Source organism: Lonchura striata, chromosome 2, assembly GCF_050655825.1.
Source record: "Lonchura striata isolate lonStrDom1 chromosome 2, ASM5065582v1, whole genome shotgun sequence".
Lineage (NCBI taxonomy): Eukaryota > Metazoa > Chordata > Aves > Passeriformes > Estrildidae > Lonchura > Lonchura striata.
In genome coordinates this window covers 19,695,740-19,710,981 of record NC_140704.1, presented here as the reverse complement: position 1 = coordinate 19,710,981, position 15,242 = coordinate 19,695,740, and the positions used below count along the sequence as shown (strand labels likewise).

At 34.3% G+C, this 15,242-nt stretch overlaps 1 protein-coding gene across 1 annotated transcript in view; it reads left to right on the top strand.

Moving 5' to 3' along the window:
• MALRD1 (MAM and LDL receptor class A domain containing 1) overlaps positions 1 to 15,242 on the top strand; it is a 236,730-nt gene that overhangs the window by 170,417 nt on the left and 51,071 nt on the right. The window contains exon 33 of the mRNA XM_085565894.1: positions 722 to 923. Within this exon, the coding sequence (XP_085422020.1) occupies positions 722 to 923 (202 nt within the window). The remainder of the gene's footprint in view (positions 1 to 721; positions 924 to 15,242) is intronic.

The window sequence follows — 15,242 nt, the reverse complement described above, 5'->3', positions numbered from 1 at the left end:
TGGTTAGAATATGCTTACTTTCTTTTCTCTAGTTCTTTTTAATTTTTTTTTTAACCTGGTCAGATTTTATAACACCTGAGTAGGAAAAGGAAATACCTCTGTATTTTCCGGTTTCAGGTTCTTGGCATAAATTCACTAGTTGGTGGTTAATTGAGACTTCATTGCTATACTTATTGCTTTCAGTATTTAAATATTTTATGTATTTTTATTCATATCTTTGCTAAATATGTTTGCAATAACTTTTTTTGTGACTGTCTCAAACTCTGTGTTATAAATTGCTAGTGCCAGATGACAGACTTAAATCCCTAGTTGCTAAATCTTTTATTTATACCTCTAAAATCTTCACTCAGTCTAACTATAAAGAAGTCACCATTTAGAGATCAAGATCTTTCTCAGTCTTTTTTCAATTTTTAAATGAATTTGGGGTTAAGTCTTTACTCATTATCTTCTGTATGTCAGGCTGAGACTGTAGATTTTGCAATTAGTGACTGGGTTAGCAGGTCTTTTTTTTCTTTTCACAGTAGCTTTATATTTGAAGCTGAACCAGCATTAGCAAAAGTATTCAGTAACATTTGGTCAACACCAATGTCAAGTGGATCTGAACCATATCTAGGAGGGTCAGTACTGCCCAAGCAGGGAGGTGCACAGCTGCTCTTGTCTGTGTTGCTCTCCCAAGCTGCACTCCTGTTGCTTAATGCTGATTCATTTCTGTCTTAAACAGGTTTACACAGTTGAAGAACATGGAATGGATATCCTTATGTGGTCTTCTAGTAGAAATGAAGAAAACAAATGGATGTATGGAAGTGTGGTTCTCTCCAGTAACAGTCTTTTCAGAGTTGCCTTTGAAGCTGAAGTGGGGTGGAGTCAACCCACAGAATTTGCTCTAGATGATATTTCTTTCACCCCAGAATGCATTGATGGAGGTATGCTATTTACACAACTATATATCATACATGTTCTCTTTTCAGAGGGCAAGGAAAATTGTGGCATTTTGTATTTCAATGTATATCACAGTCACAAAATCTGATATATTTTCTTTTTCTCATGGTTTATAGAAGACAGTTTTGTGTTTTAGCTAGAACTTGAACATACAAATAATTACAGCAACTCAGAATATTACTGGCATTGAGGACCTGAACCACAGTTGAGAAAAATCTACTACTATATTGGTTTTCTCCTATATGAAAAAGGTCAGAGAAGACATTAGTTTGGGAATGAAGACTTTTATGAATATCAAAGAAGTTCACAATTATTTTCAAAGAAAGTTGTTTGGTTTTTTTCTCTTCACTCTTTTTATAAAATACAAATATGTACCAAATTTGCCTTGCTAACATTTCCTTCAAGTATTTACAATCTCACTTCTGCTATACAAGTATTTGATCTATGTAGAAAAAGGATTCTAATGTCATGAAATGCCCTGTTTTTTTTCTGTGAGAAACGCAAGGTTTCACTCTGAAAACAAAATGTAGCCTACAATACCATATCAGAAGATAAAGAACAGAGTATACATGCAAACTCAAATTCTGATAAAAATATAATCAGAACTTAATGACTGACTAAGGGACAACTAGGTATTGTTAAATAAATGCCAATAAGAAGGTTGTAAAAATCTTCTTTGATAATCTTTCTTTTTATTAAAACAGTTCTTGTTGTTCAGATAGGACAGCCTGTGTATGACCTAGTTGTCATGCTGTTCAAGAAACTATTTTTATTATTATTTTCATTGAGCTAAGCACCTTCTGGAGGAATTAAACACGTGCTGATTAAAGCTTCAAGTTAAATAATATGTTCACACAGGTGACATTTGTTCAGTCTCAAGCTCAATGAGAGTTTTGTTTATTTTCTCTAAATAGGCTCAACAAATAATATTTTGGAATGTAATTCAATGAGCTGCAGACTATGTGCATAAACAGGCATTTGTTCTACCCGTATTACATTAATCACCTTTCTTAGCCATATCTTAAGGATTACATAGGCAGTTTTATGCATAGCATAACATAACAGGGAAATTTTCAAATTATATATTTTGAGTACCTGTAATTCTGAAATAATCACAACTATAGACATAAATTAATTTTAATAGAGCAATATTTTCTAATGACATTATTTTTCTCCGGAGATTTTCCAGTTGTAGAATACTTCAAAGTATCTAACTTGTATCACAATCTGTTGCTCTTGCAAATGTGAGATATCATAAGTTTGGCCTGAAGAAAATTTGTTGGAGTTAAATTGGTTACTTAGTTTGTTGAATAAGTCAAAAACGTATGCCTTATCTACATGCATAAATTGCAACTTGATAGATAATCTTCTCTCCAGACAAAAAACTATATCTAGATGCAATTACTTAAGATTGGCTTCATATTGTCCTTGGAAGAGTCCTATCTTAATAATCGTTGCTGGCATGTTAGAGCTTCTGAAGAGGCAAGAGAATTACATAAAATCCACGTAATACAATAAACAACAGCAACTGAGAAAAAAAAGAACCTACAACTGAATTTTTGATACCGTTCTTGACAAAGAGCTACTTAGGAGGAGGTTCTGTTTTTTACTAACTGTTGCTGTTAGAGAGCTGCTTAAATATTCAGACAGTAAAATTTGAAGATATTACCTTCCAATCGTATAAAAACATTGTCCTGTAGATATTTGAGCAAGAACATTTTTCTGTAACAGAATCAGTGGGAAAGTTTACCTAATCCATTGTCAGTCCTGCTTTGATTGTTGCTCATTATGTTTATTCGAAGACCTAGCTCAAAGAAAAGTGTATTATCTGCAGTGCAGGTTTTGTGTAGTGTTCTTCCTTTCAGAAGATAGCTATACTAGTGCAGATCTTTTTTTCTCTCTCTGTATTATTATATTTCAGCTTGCCTTTAATTGCTTTGAGTTTCCAGAGGCAACATGTTCTAAATGGAAGCAATCACAATTTAGCTGGTTGGGAGCTTGAAGTAATAAAGCATTGCCAGCAGCTCTAACTCAGTTGTGGATTTTATGTTTTTAAGTAGTCAGTCCGTATTAGCCATGACACTTCCTAGATATCCAAGAATATTTCTCAACATTTAAGCAAGGTGTTGTCAAGGTAGTGCTAGGTCAAGCTAGGACTACTGCAGAAGTAGCTTCAGCTGATGCTGATGCAGAAGGAGCTATCAGTGGCACTGGACCTAGTTCAGAATTAGGTGCTAAATGAGATATATTCGTACCACTTTTCAACGTTCATAACTTTCTGCTGATAAAGTTGTGTGAAGATCTTATCATGTTAGGAACCAAAGAATTTAAATGTTTGTTAGTTGTAACTGTTCTTCAAATTTGCAAGTAACAGCTTGAGTTTAAAAAACCCACATAACTTTATTTATATTATGTTTTAATTTTTTCAAAATATAAGTTACAACACATTTCTATTTCTAGTTTCAGATAGATCAAAAAATTCCAAAGCATTGAATCAGATTTTATGTTCATTAATGTCTTTCTCATAGTATTTCTAGTTTAGCTGAAATAGGAGGCATTACAGAAATTCTAAAAATTATTGCTACACCTAATTTAAATCCTAGCATTAACCCAAAGATGCCTAATAACCAAACTTGATTCTCCTTATAAAAATCAGAATACTATGTTTTGCCTCTCATTCATTACTAGAGAATTAAACCAGATGGACAAATTTGATGTAATTTCTACATAGTGGAGCAGATTCTCAAGAAGCAAATAAATAGTAAATATATTTTGTTAGATCTTTCAGAGATCACCAAGTGAAATATTTATGCTTGTAGAGATCAACTGGATGAAGGTAAATCTCAGTACAAAGTCAGCACTGAATGATGCTCCAGCTCTTTTATGCAGTCAAGTTATCTGCTAGGCCCTATTTAGCTGCAACTCTTTGGGAACTTATACCTCTAAATTGTACTGCTTTAACTAATTGCTAAAGTAATTTTGGTTTATTAAAAAAAATAGTATTGACATTTTTAAATTAATATTTGAGATGAATTTTGGGTATAAAGAGGAGTGCAAATGTCATGCGGCACCTGAGGCTCCAGAGTATTAGAGAAAACAGTATTTACTTTTTCACCATCAGTCATGCTTATCACCAGTTCAATATTAATATTGTTTACTGAAATAATTAATTTGAATAAAAATAATCTGCATGTGATTCTGTGTCTATTCTTTTACTTCACCTTTCCTTAACATTCTCTCTTTTTTAATTAGTGTTTTTAGTCTATGTTTGCTGCCTAGTTTATTTCACATAGCTGGTCACTCTATCTGAAGTATTTTCTTTCTTTTCTCCTGTTTTCTGAACCACTTTTTATCAACTTTGATAATTTTATTTTAAAATAGTTTTTATTTCTGAGCTTTTTTTTTATATATATTCCCTTCTTTTTAAAATATTTTTTAAAAAATGTCTCTTTAGCCTATAAACTTAGCACATGAAAAAGGATTGTCATTGTTTCAAATTTCCCACCACATCCCCCTGCAGCTTTCCTTTCAGCTGAAAGATTTGTCTCCAGTAGAACATATCATTATGTAAGGATACATAATAAAAGGGCAATTCAAACCGTGCAAAACATTCAGCACAGATAGGACATGGTATCTCTAACACTGTGTCATCTGACTGTGGTGGAATTGTGAATATAGGAAGTGCTATTTCCCAGATGCAATGGATTGGGGCTTTTTTCTGATGTCATAATTCTTGAGTTCACCACACAGGTTACCAACAAAAGGGTCAGATTTGCCTCTTAGGACCTGAAGTATAGTAAAATTTTCAATGATTGTTGGCAGTTTTCACTTAGGTGAAACATTTGCTTTGAAATATCATAATTCTTCCATGTCTCCCAATTGCTGTGTAGCAAAGCACAGACTAAACCTTCTGTAAAGGTTGTATATAATCCTTATACTGAGCAAGCTTTCACATGCTGTGAAAAAAACAGACAGAAGAAACAAATCATAATCTGTGAGTTATAAGACAGGTTTTAGCTTTACATTCAAGCCCAAAGGTATTTTTAAAAATGTGTACAAAGGTGCCCCAGTACCCCAAAACCTAACCTCCAATAATTGAATTTTCAATTTATTTGAACTATTATAAGACAGTTGTGAGATAACAGCCATCATCACTTTAGATTACCTTTCCTTAGTTATCTAGAAGAAATTATATTGCAAGAGCTGTGTGTCAAAGGAAATTATATTCAATAAAATGTAAGGTAGATATATTCAGAATTTCTGGCCAGCCACAGTCAGAAAAAGTGCATCGAGAAACATAATCTGTCTCCAACAGTTCTGGATGTCAGGGAAAGAGTTTGAGAAAAGGGCAGGTATACGTACTGTTTTACCCCAGTACATTTCCCATTGGCAGCCATTTGTAATTCAGCCTTCCTGAGCCTGAAACCATATAGCCATATGTAGTCTTGGAATAATGATCCTCAATTTTTTTCTTTACCTTTGAACTTATCTGTTCCCCTTTTAACATCAGAGAAATTCTTAATATTCAGAAATTAAATTGTATGCTACTGCTTATATGAATCTCGGCAGTTTATATTCATGAATAGAAAAGCTGTTTAGTGCTTTCTCATTTAGACCTTGAAATGTTTGAAATCTTTATTTCAACTTTGGCAATTCACTCTTTTGTGTGGCGGGTAGGATTTTCTCAAGGTATCTCCATAAAGCAGTTTCAAATCTCACAATAGATGCATGCTATAGACCCAATCCTAAAGTTCCTTCAGAGTGAAGTAATTTGCATTGACTTCCAAAAAACAGCAGAATATATGCAATGCAAAAATTTGGGATAGGTGTAGGTTCTCATCAAGATGAGAAGGAAAGTAACCCCATAGGCCAGAGATATAGGCCATTCTCTTTGTTCAGTGTGGAAGGAAATGAACATTATAAATGGCATCTAATTTAAACTGTTTATGACTGTTTATAATTTGAACATAGCAGAATGAGGATAAAATCTAATACTTTTTCATTGAATAACTTAGTAAAAGTATAGTAGCTCTGAAAATGATTTCTGTATATCTAGATAGTGGAAAGAAAGAAAGTGGTGGAATAAAAATCTATGTAAATAATCACCTGATAATGAGTCAAGGTTTTCAAAATCAGTATTAATCTAAACTACTATAATTTTAGATATGTGGTATCTTGAAGGTATCTAATTTTCAGGAAAAAAATGGGAGTAGCATTTCTTTAAAAGTGAATCCCCTTGTGATTTTAGATAAGAAACCACAGAGCCAAGGTTTATATGTATGGAAATACTAATGTCATAGCATCTCACCTAGGTATAATTTGTTTGTCACAACATATATTCATAGAATGGGAGAATATCCTGAGTAGGAAGGGAGCCACAAGGATTATCGAGTTCAATTCCTTGTACTGCACAGAGCCATCCCCAAGAGTCAGACCATGTGCCCAGCAGCACTGTCCAAATGCTCCTTGAGCTCTGTCAGTCTGGTGCTGTCACCACTGGCCTGGGGAGCTGTTCCAGTGCTCAACCACATATTGAGACATTTTCATCCCTATTTTATCTTTGCTTCATGAAACACACTCTTTGAATCCTGATTGTTTATAAACCTCCACTGCTTTTCCTGCCACAGATTTCCATTTGCTTAAAATCAGGGTCTGTGTGTTTATATGCAAAGGCATAATCTTTAACCACATTATTGAATACTGTTTTTCTCAGAGCTCTCTTTTCTTTTTCCAACACAGAGATGAGGGATAATTGAATATTTTTGTTTCTCTGTGCACATTATTCAGATATATCTTTCACTGCAGAATTTCTTATCTTGATGAAGAGTTTTTCTAAACAGCATATAGCTATGGTGTCCAAATATTTGAAAAGCATTTGATAACTACCTCCATAACTACTTCTCATTGCATAATGTTATCTACCTGACAAATAAAAAAAAGATGGGATTTTAAAAACCTCTGTAATTTTAAGTACTAGTTTGGAAATGTCCAAACCATTTTTGTCTTCAGACTCATAAAAATAAAAAATCTTGAATTGACCAAAAAAGCAAAATATCAATCAGCCAAAACGTTTCTCCTGTGCATACCCTAAACTGGCAGACTAGTGATAAGCTGTCTTGAATTAGGACAGCTTAAAGAGGGGATTCTAAAATGAGTTACATCTCCTTAGTTTTAATCACTCCCTTTCCACCAATAAGGAACAAACGCTAATAGATATAAGTGAAAAAACACCATTTACCTACAAGCGGAAGAGCAAAAGGCAAAAAAGCTTCCTGGTAAATAACCACTAGATACAAAATTGCTAAATCTCAGGAACCCCACAGGAGCAAAGATTACCGAAAATGCCAGAAATACCCTTCCCAAGACGTTTCCCTTTCAAGATGTATCTTGAAAGACAGAGGGAAAATGGTGCCAGCTCTTTCCCCAGGTTGGTGCTCCCCAGATGGCCCATGGTCTGGTAGGCAAAGGGAGAAATGGTGGTGCCCAGAAAAGAGCCCTCCTGGGAAGGTGGTTGCTTACAGAGCTGTCCTAGTGGCAGATGGAGACCTGGCAGCGTGTGCGGGGTCCGCCCTGCCACCGCTGCTTCCTTCTGCCGCCCACCAGACTCTGCCGGTGCTGGTGCTCATGTCCTGACTCCATCCACTCTGTGGTGCTGACATGGGGTGAGCCAGTCCCATGGGACCAGCTCAAGTTTCACTGCCTATGCAATTCATAAGATTCACTCTAAAGATGGTTTCTAATTGCAAAATGCAGTTTTTCCAAGTTGCTCCAGTGCAAGCCCAGACACCCACCCAAAGCAGCCCTTTCAAAAGGGCAACATCCACCTTCAGCAAACTCTGCCAGGCAAAGAAGGGAGTCAGCTTGGGTGCCCTGGCCTTCTAAAGGGACCAGCATGTCCCAGCTGTCCCCCAGTTCTGGTTCTGGATGTGCTGGGGTTTAAAGAGACAATAAGAGATCGATATGAAATACAATGACATTCTGGGTTACTCATGACAGAAGCATAACAGGCGAGCTAGTCAAATTAAACAGCTCAGAAGCCAGGCATTTGCAGATAATTTTATATGCTCTCTAGTGCTTTTAGTAGATCCCATTTCAAAACAAGAAAAGCATAAATAACATTTTTTCCTAATTAAGAGACAGCAACCCAAAAGGTAGAGTGGGTTTTTGTTTGAGCTTTATGCAAAAAAAATTAGCTGAATAGTGCAGAGAGAATCTTGCTGAGGAGCAAGCATGTGTATTTGTCCATGTGTCCTTGTTCGTGTGCATGTATGTGAATCTGTGTGTCTGTGTGTGCAAGTGTGCCCATATGTTCCCATGCATGAAGCAGTACAGAAAATTCTGCAGCAGAACAGGACTCAGTTTATGATCCTTCTCTGAAACTCCCAAGAGGCCAAGTGCTGGAAATACTGGAAGAGTTAACTGCCTGAACTGCTAGTACTACAGTGTTAGATCATGGGGAAAAACACTGTAGAGGAGACTTAACTTCTGACTTCTTTAAGTTGCAGAGCCAGGGGAATCACTGTTAGATTCTCTGCTCATGCTTGCAGTGAAGCAGAAACCTCTCTCATATGGAGTTTCTTTCTCAGGGAGAAAGAAAGAAGAAACTCATGGAGTTTCTTTCCTCAAGGGCAGGAGATGAATCATGAGAGAAGTTGTAGAGGGAGGCTGCTCACAGAAACAAAGGAGGGGAAGAGGAAAGCAGAATGAGTAGTAATAGAGGACTGGAGATATCAGGGAAAATTGTGAATAGGTTCTTTAGTCAATTAGCATTTCCCTGAAGCCAATCACTATATGCTTTAGATCCATGTTGTTTGGCAGATAGAGCATTTATGAATTTGTAAAGACTAAAAACTGTGATCCAAGGCATAGTACCTTAGAGAGCTTCTTCAGCCTGTTCTTGTACCTTCCGGTGAACAGACCTAGCCAGTGTCAAAAGCCAAAGCTTTTTTGTGGATTTCATAGAAAAAGAACTGTGAATAATTTTAGGATAAGATAATTGCATTGTATAAACTAGGATAATTATTGGCAATTCCTAAATGCAATTATGTTGTGTGTGTTTAAATTAATAATTATACTATCTTTGTCCAAAACCTTCAGTTAATCTCTGCCTTCTTATAACTTGTCCAGAATATTGAACTCTTCTGAAGCAAGCTCATGCCTTTGGGGAAATTAAAATTCTTCGGATTTATTAATAGTGTATTAAAATAGTTTCATTAATATTGAATCTCCAAACCCCATCTGTTTACACAAGAAAACTTTCAAATCACACAGATGATATTTTTCCTTCCTAACTTCATTCATAAAAATCAACATATTTCCTTGGAGGGATGGAGAGAAATAGTATTTGGAATAAAATTATTTCATTATACTATCTTAAAGAGCAGAAAATTCTCAGACACTTCCCTATGTAAAATCTACTCATCTCCTCAATATTCAACTTACTCAATAAGAGTAAGTCTTCAGCTCAGATTTATCTCAGAAATTACATCTATTTCATTTTGTTGAAGACTAAAGCTTCATAGCTTCTCCAGTTTGTCATTGGTCCTAATAAATAAACAAACCAAAAAATCCCTGACATTAGCAGCATAGCTAGCAATTCCCAGACTATTCTTACCAGAAATGTGGCAAATATTGCCATATTCCTGTCACAGGTAGTGTGCTCCAGCCAGAAGCAGTAGTTCTCTGAGTGAAGACTAAATCATAGCTTGACTTTACTGGCAGTAAACCTGTCTGTCTGTTTTCCATTATGCTTTTATGTTAGCAAACTGTGATCATTTAAAATAAATTCTGCACAGACATATAGAAATCTGCAGTCACTGGGCCATGTTCTGCTTGTTTTAGTTCTGGCTTTGTCTCTAGGATCCTTCCCAGCACCCTGCCCCATACCTCTGTCTTCTCATGAATGGAAGAGACTTGAAGATTCAATTGGCTAGACTAATTTTCCCCATTTTTATTTCTTTTTGTCTTTTTACAAGCTTGGAAATAAACAGCAGGAGCTTTATTGTAATGGATAAAAACTCATGGAAAGATTGTTAAAATATTTGTATCGTTTTATTCTAATTAATTTTTTGTAACAAGTTTGTTTCCTTGCAGACACCTTGAATGGGTTGATTTCATGCCCTGATCCAATTTTTATTGAACTCAAATAAAGGACTGACATTTTTTCAAATTAATTAATACACTGGATTGGGCCCAGAATTATTTTATACTCTTGTCTAATGAAATCTATTGGAGGGAGTTATTTTTGACTTCTTTTAGCTACAGTTAATAGGTCCACCATTTTTATTACATTTACTAGGCAAATTACTTATGCAAATATATCTCTCAGATTGTTGGTTTTAAAGGGTTTGATGCAAGGCCCATTAAAATCAATATGAGTTATCCCATTTATTTAAATGGGCTTTAGAGTGAGCTCTGATATACTTGAGGTGGTGCTGCCTAATAGCATATGTTTAAACTTTATTTCATGCTCCCTGGTGTTGACTCTAATGGCAGTGTCCACTAGGCTTAACTAAAATTCACTATTACAGGTGATACTATAACTATAACTATAACAACTATAACTATAACTATAACTATAACTATAACTATAACTATAACTATAACTATAACTAAAACTAACTATAACTAAACTATAACTATAACTATAACTATAACTATAACTATAACTAACTATAACTATAACTATAACTATAACTATAACTATAACTATAACTATAAATATCAATGTCAATATCAATATCAATATCAATATCAATATCAATATCAATATCAATATCAATATAAAAAAATATAAATAGGGACCTACTCTGTGCCAGAGATCTTTGTATTTGAAGAGGAAAGGCAGAAAGGAGGATAGCCTGGAGGTGCTGCTTCATTCAAATTAAGCATGTTTGTGTGCTGCTTGCTGTGGTAATGACTGTGTAATACAAACATTTATTTTATATTAGCATTTGGATAATAGCAATTCTACGGTTTTCTGTGACTGAATTGCTGTGATTCATGAGCAAAATATTTGCAGTGCCAACCTGTGAAGCTTGCTTTACGCTCAGGAAACAGGATCATATGCTCCATGGATGACAAAGACAATAATGCAGCAAAGCATAAGTGTACAGAAAATATTCATAAAAGAACAGTAAGCCTTTAACAAATCCCTATCCCACAAATATATAATTGTGTCCTTGAAAATGAGCACTTGTTGACTTAACACTTTTCATATTGTAAAGACTCTTTTCTTCAAAATCATCAGCTCATGAGTTCTATTTACTGTAAACATGGTTTGATAGCACATTGCAATAAAAATGTATTTAAAAGCACCTAATTGATCTGACAACAATGGAATGCAGGTATATCCAGCTGTAGTTATAGCAGTTCAAGGAGCAGTACATACCAAATTTCATTTGATTTAAACACTGGTCTGATTTTTATGGTTTTTTATATATCTACCTCAGCTACTTAACTTCTCATAAAAGTGTGAAGGTGCATGTGAGGTAGCACTTCTAGTCTGTAGATTATAATTCAGCCAGCACAGCTGTGTGAGTAAGTTTCAAAAGACATAGGATCAAATTAAAATGTCAGGTTTTAGGACCTAATTAAAATGTCTTTTTTATGATATACAAGTAGATCTTATATGCACATTTTTAAACCCTTTCATAAATTTTGGTTATTTGCCATATGCAAGGTAAAAATAAGTGCAAAATAAAATACTGAGTGCAGAGTAAAGTAAATAAGGACATGTACACAGCTTTCTACTTGAAAAGTAATGATTTCTTTAGCTATAATGTAGCATCAACAATTTACTGCTGTTTTTCATGTGGATCTAAATTGAGACTCAGTGCTTTGCAGTGCAGAGGTTATTTTTGCTGAAATTGTTTGTGTTTGTTTGCTTTTCATCTGTGTTCAAATACTGAATACTTGACGATTTTTAGTCATGCTTTTCAGTGAGCATGCAACCTGGATACAAAAAGCAAAAGCTTTTATACTGTCTTCAGTAGAACTCATCATTTTCAGTAGATTTATCTCCAAATCGTTAAACAGTTTCAAACAGATAATGCTTTTGAAAAAAGTAACCTGTACAATGTCTCCTGCACTCCTGAATGTGGTCTGAAAATGAGTGTCACACGGCACTCAGGAGATGAGTGCTGCCTTGGGAACATCTTTTCTGCATTTGAGAAAAGGTGAGGGAAACATTTTCTTGGCATGCCAGTGTTAGGCAATTGTTGAGTCAAAAAATATTAAGTGACAGAAAGAATGTGTTGGCCACAAACGGTCCGATTTACATCGAAAAGTCTTCGGTTCTGCTGTTTAAATAACTTGCATATATATGTACAAGAGGAAAATATTAGGTTCATAGATATGCATAAGTTTAAAGTTAGTTCTTATTGCTAAATTGTGTGAGTGTACTACTGTGTGCGTCAACACAGGGAGGATGTTTCTGACGAGTCTCTCATTAGTGCCAGATCATTTTTCACTGCAAACGACATTGTAGTGTTAACACCTTAGTTTAATTCCTCACACTGACAAGAAAACAGAATGACTATTCCCACTTTTTAGAAGGAAATGTGTCAGTAGCAGATATGGCAATGATGAGCTTAAAATAAATAATTACATGGATGGTAGCTTTGAATACAAGTAATTAGTTTTGCATTAATGTTACTTGAGATTTCAGATGGAATTAGTTAATGATTTTCTACATTTGCATATTCTTAATTAGCTTTTATTTGTTTACTTTTATAAAAAATAATGTTTTTATAAATTATCAAAAATTGTACCAGGCACATTTAATTTATAATTATGAAAAACTTTTATAAACTACTTTATGTAAAGAAAATAGATTGAACTTGGGAGTAGAGTTTTGGCAGACCATGGCAATAACAACTTCTTATAGAATGTCAGCCACATCACAGTTTTTCTATTGTGTCTGAAACCAAACACATGTTAACTAATTAACATATCACATGAGTTACTAAGCAAGGGGCACTCCTATGAGCTTTGAAGTACGTTCTCATCGCATGCTCTCTTCTGATCTAAAAGGATTTTACTTGTTTCAGGGTATAACTTCGGATTTTTTTTAATGTAGTGCAAATATAAAACAGACCTCAATAAGACCCCTGGTTAACCTTACACCTAACTCAACCTGGACTCATCCTTTCTGCCCTTGGTGAATATTGCACATTCTAATATAATTGTTACGCAAGTCAGGAAGAACTTCATGCTAAAAATTATTTTCTAACAATCAGAGGGATTAATGATAGAAAATACTAATATAAAATATTAATATTATTAATATTAATATTATTATTATTAATAATAATAATAATAATAGAAAAATAATAATCCCCATTCAAAAAGGGCATTCAAGCATTTCTCTATATGCTGAATTTGGCACAGGATTATTTACATGCATAAGCTCATTATATGATTGGGCTCATAAGCCTATACTGATGAGGGTTACAAAAGTCTGAAAATAATTTAAAACTCAAGGCCAGATTCATAACAAGCAACACATTCAATAAATATTGAGTTTAAGAGTGGATTTCTGTTTATAGAACAAATTTGGGTAGAAGCATGTGAGTAAATGTATCATGAACAGGAAATTAAACTGGGTCAGAAATGCTCACAAATGTATTATAAATGCAATCTTTCCTGCAACATAAACAGGCAATCACAGCAAAGTCAAATATATTGTATCTGTGTGGGGTTAATTTCCATAGTATCAGAACAAATACAGAAAAGCTAACACAGGACTATGCAAGGACAAAAGAATGTGCATAAACAGAACTGACTGCAGCTTAAGTCATTTTCTCTGCCTTAATGCCCCCTAGGCACTGTGAGAAAAGGGTCAGAAATAACAGAAAGAGAAAAAAGTACTTTCAAATATAATCATACTTTTTAATTTTTCCCAGAGCAAGTGCAAACTGAAAATAAAAAAAATAAATGTATTCAACTGTACATCATTTGACAGCATCAGTTCTGTATCAATTGAGAGAGAAATATGTTCTTCCTATGACATTTCATCAGTATCTTGGCAGAATGATGGCGTTATATATAGTTTCTATATGACAAACCAAATTCAGCATTTTCATGGGCTACTATTTTTATCTGGTAAAATATGGGACCAAAGTAGAAAAAAATGCAAAATCAGGAATACTTTTAATCTACAAAATCAATCCACTATGTGATCTGAATGTCTATTATCAATGTCAATGTCTATCAGCTACCTAAAACCAACTTCCATAAGACTTTTAAAGTAGCAAAAATAGATTTTTTTTTTAGACTAACACATTCATAAAGCACATATGAAACCACAATCTTTTCAATCCCATCTTTGAGGTATGCATGGCATAATTCTGAATACAAACAGGATAATATATCACTAAATTATTATTTTCACTGAGTCAATATCCATTTCTGTTATTTTGTTATTTTTATCCTTTTTGTTTACATTATATCCAGTGAATCAAATACATTTTTCTAGTAAGAAGATTTAATTTAATTAATGGCATGAAATATTATTAGGCATGTTTTATTGTATGAAGCTTTTCAATTATGATTTTCTCATATAAAGTCAACTTGAAAATCAAAAATTTCTAATCTTGAGAGGGTCTGAATTAAACAGAACTTTGAGCTTTTTCTCCTTATAGCTGCTTCACAAGCAATTGGATGGTAAAATAATGCTAATATTCTATTCACATGAATGTATTAGTAGTTCATTTATTTGTACAAAAAGCTATTGTTATTTATGATGGTGGTATCCTTGAAACTGAGCATTTTTTAGCAAAGTCCTCACACTGTAAAACCCCAGCCTGGTATTGTAGAATACACAGACATACTGATATGGCCAGTGGATTAAAAGTCATAAAGTCATGCCAAAATCCCTTAGTGAGTGTCATGCCTTAATGCAGCAGTAACATTGGACATCTAAGGCCAGAGAACAACGCTTGCACCATTTCAAAAGAAAAGAAAAAAACATGACTTTTGTGCTTGTCTCCTTTGCCCAAGTCAACAGCAAAACTCCTGTCATTTACAGAGGAAGCAAATTAATTTGTCTTACCTTGTCTCTAATGATCACATTATATTTTTTACTCAGCTGCTGCAAATTAGCCTAGAAAGATTAAAAGTAGAGAGCTAAATTTTGTAGATTTTTCTCTTTTCCCTGCACATAAAAAGTACAGGAATCCATCACATTGCTTCCATGGGAGATCCCGATGCTATAAAGAAAACAATGCTAGCACAGCCAGCTCCTTAGAAATTAGTTTCCACAAATAGATCCTATGCTTCTGCTGATAAAATCCAGTTGCAAT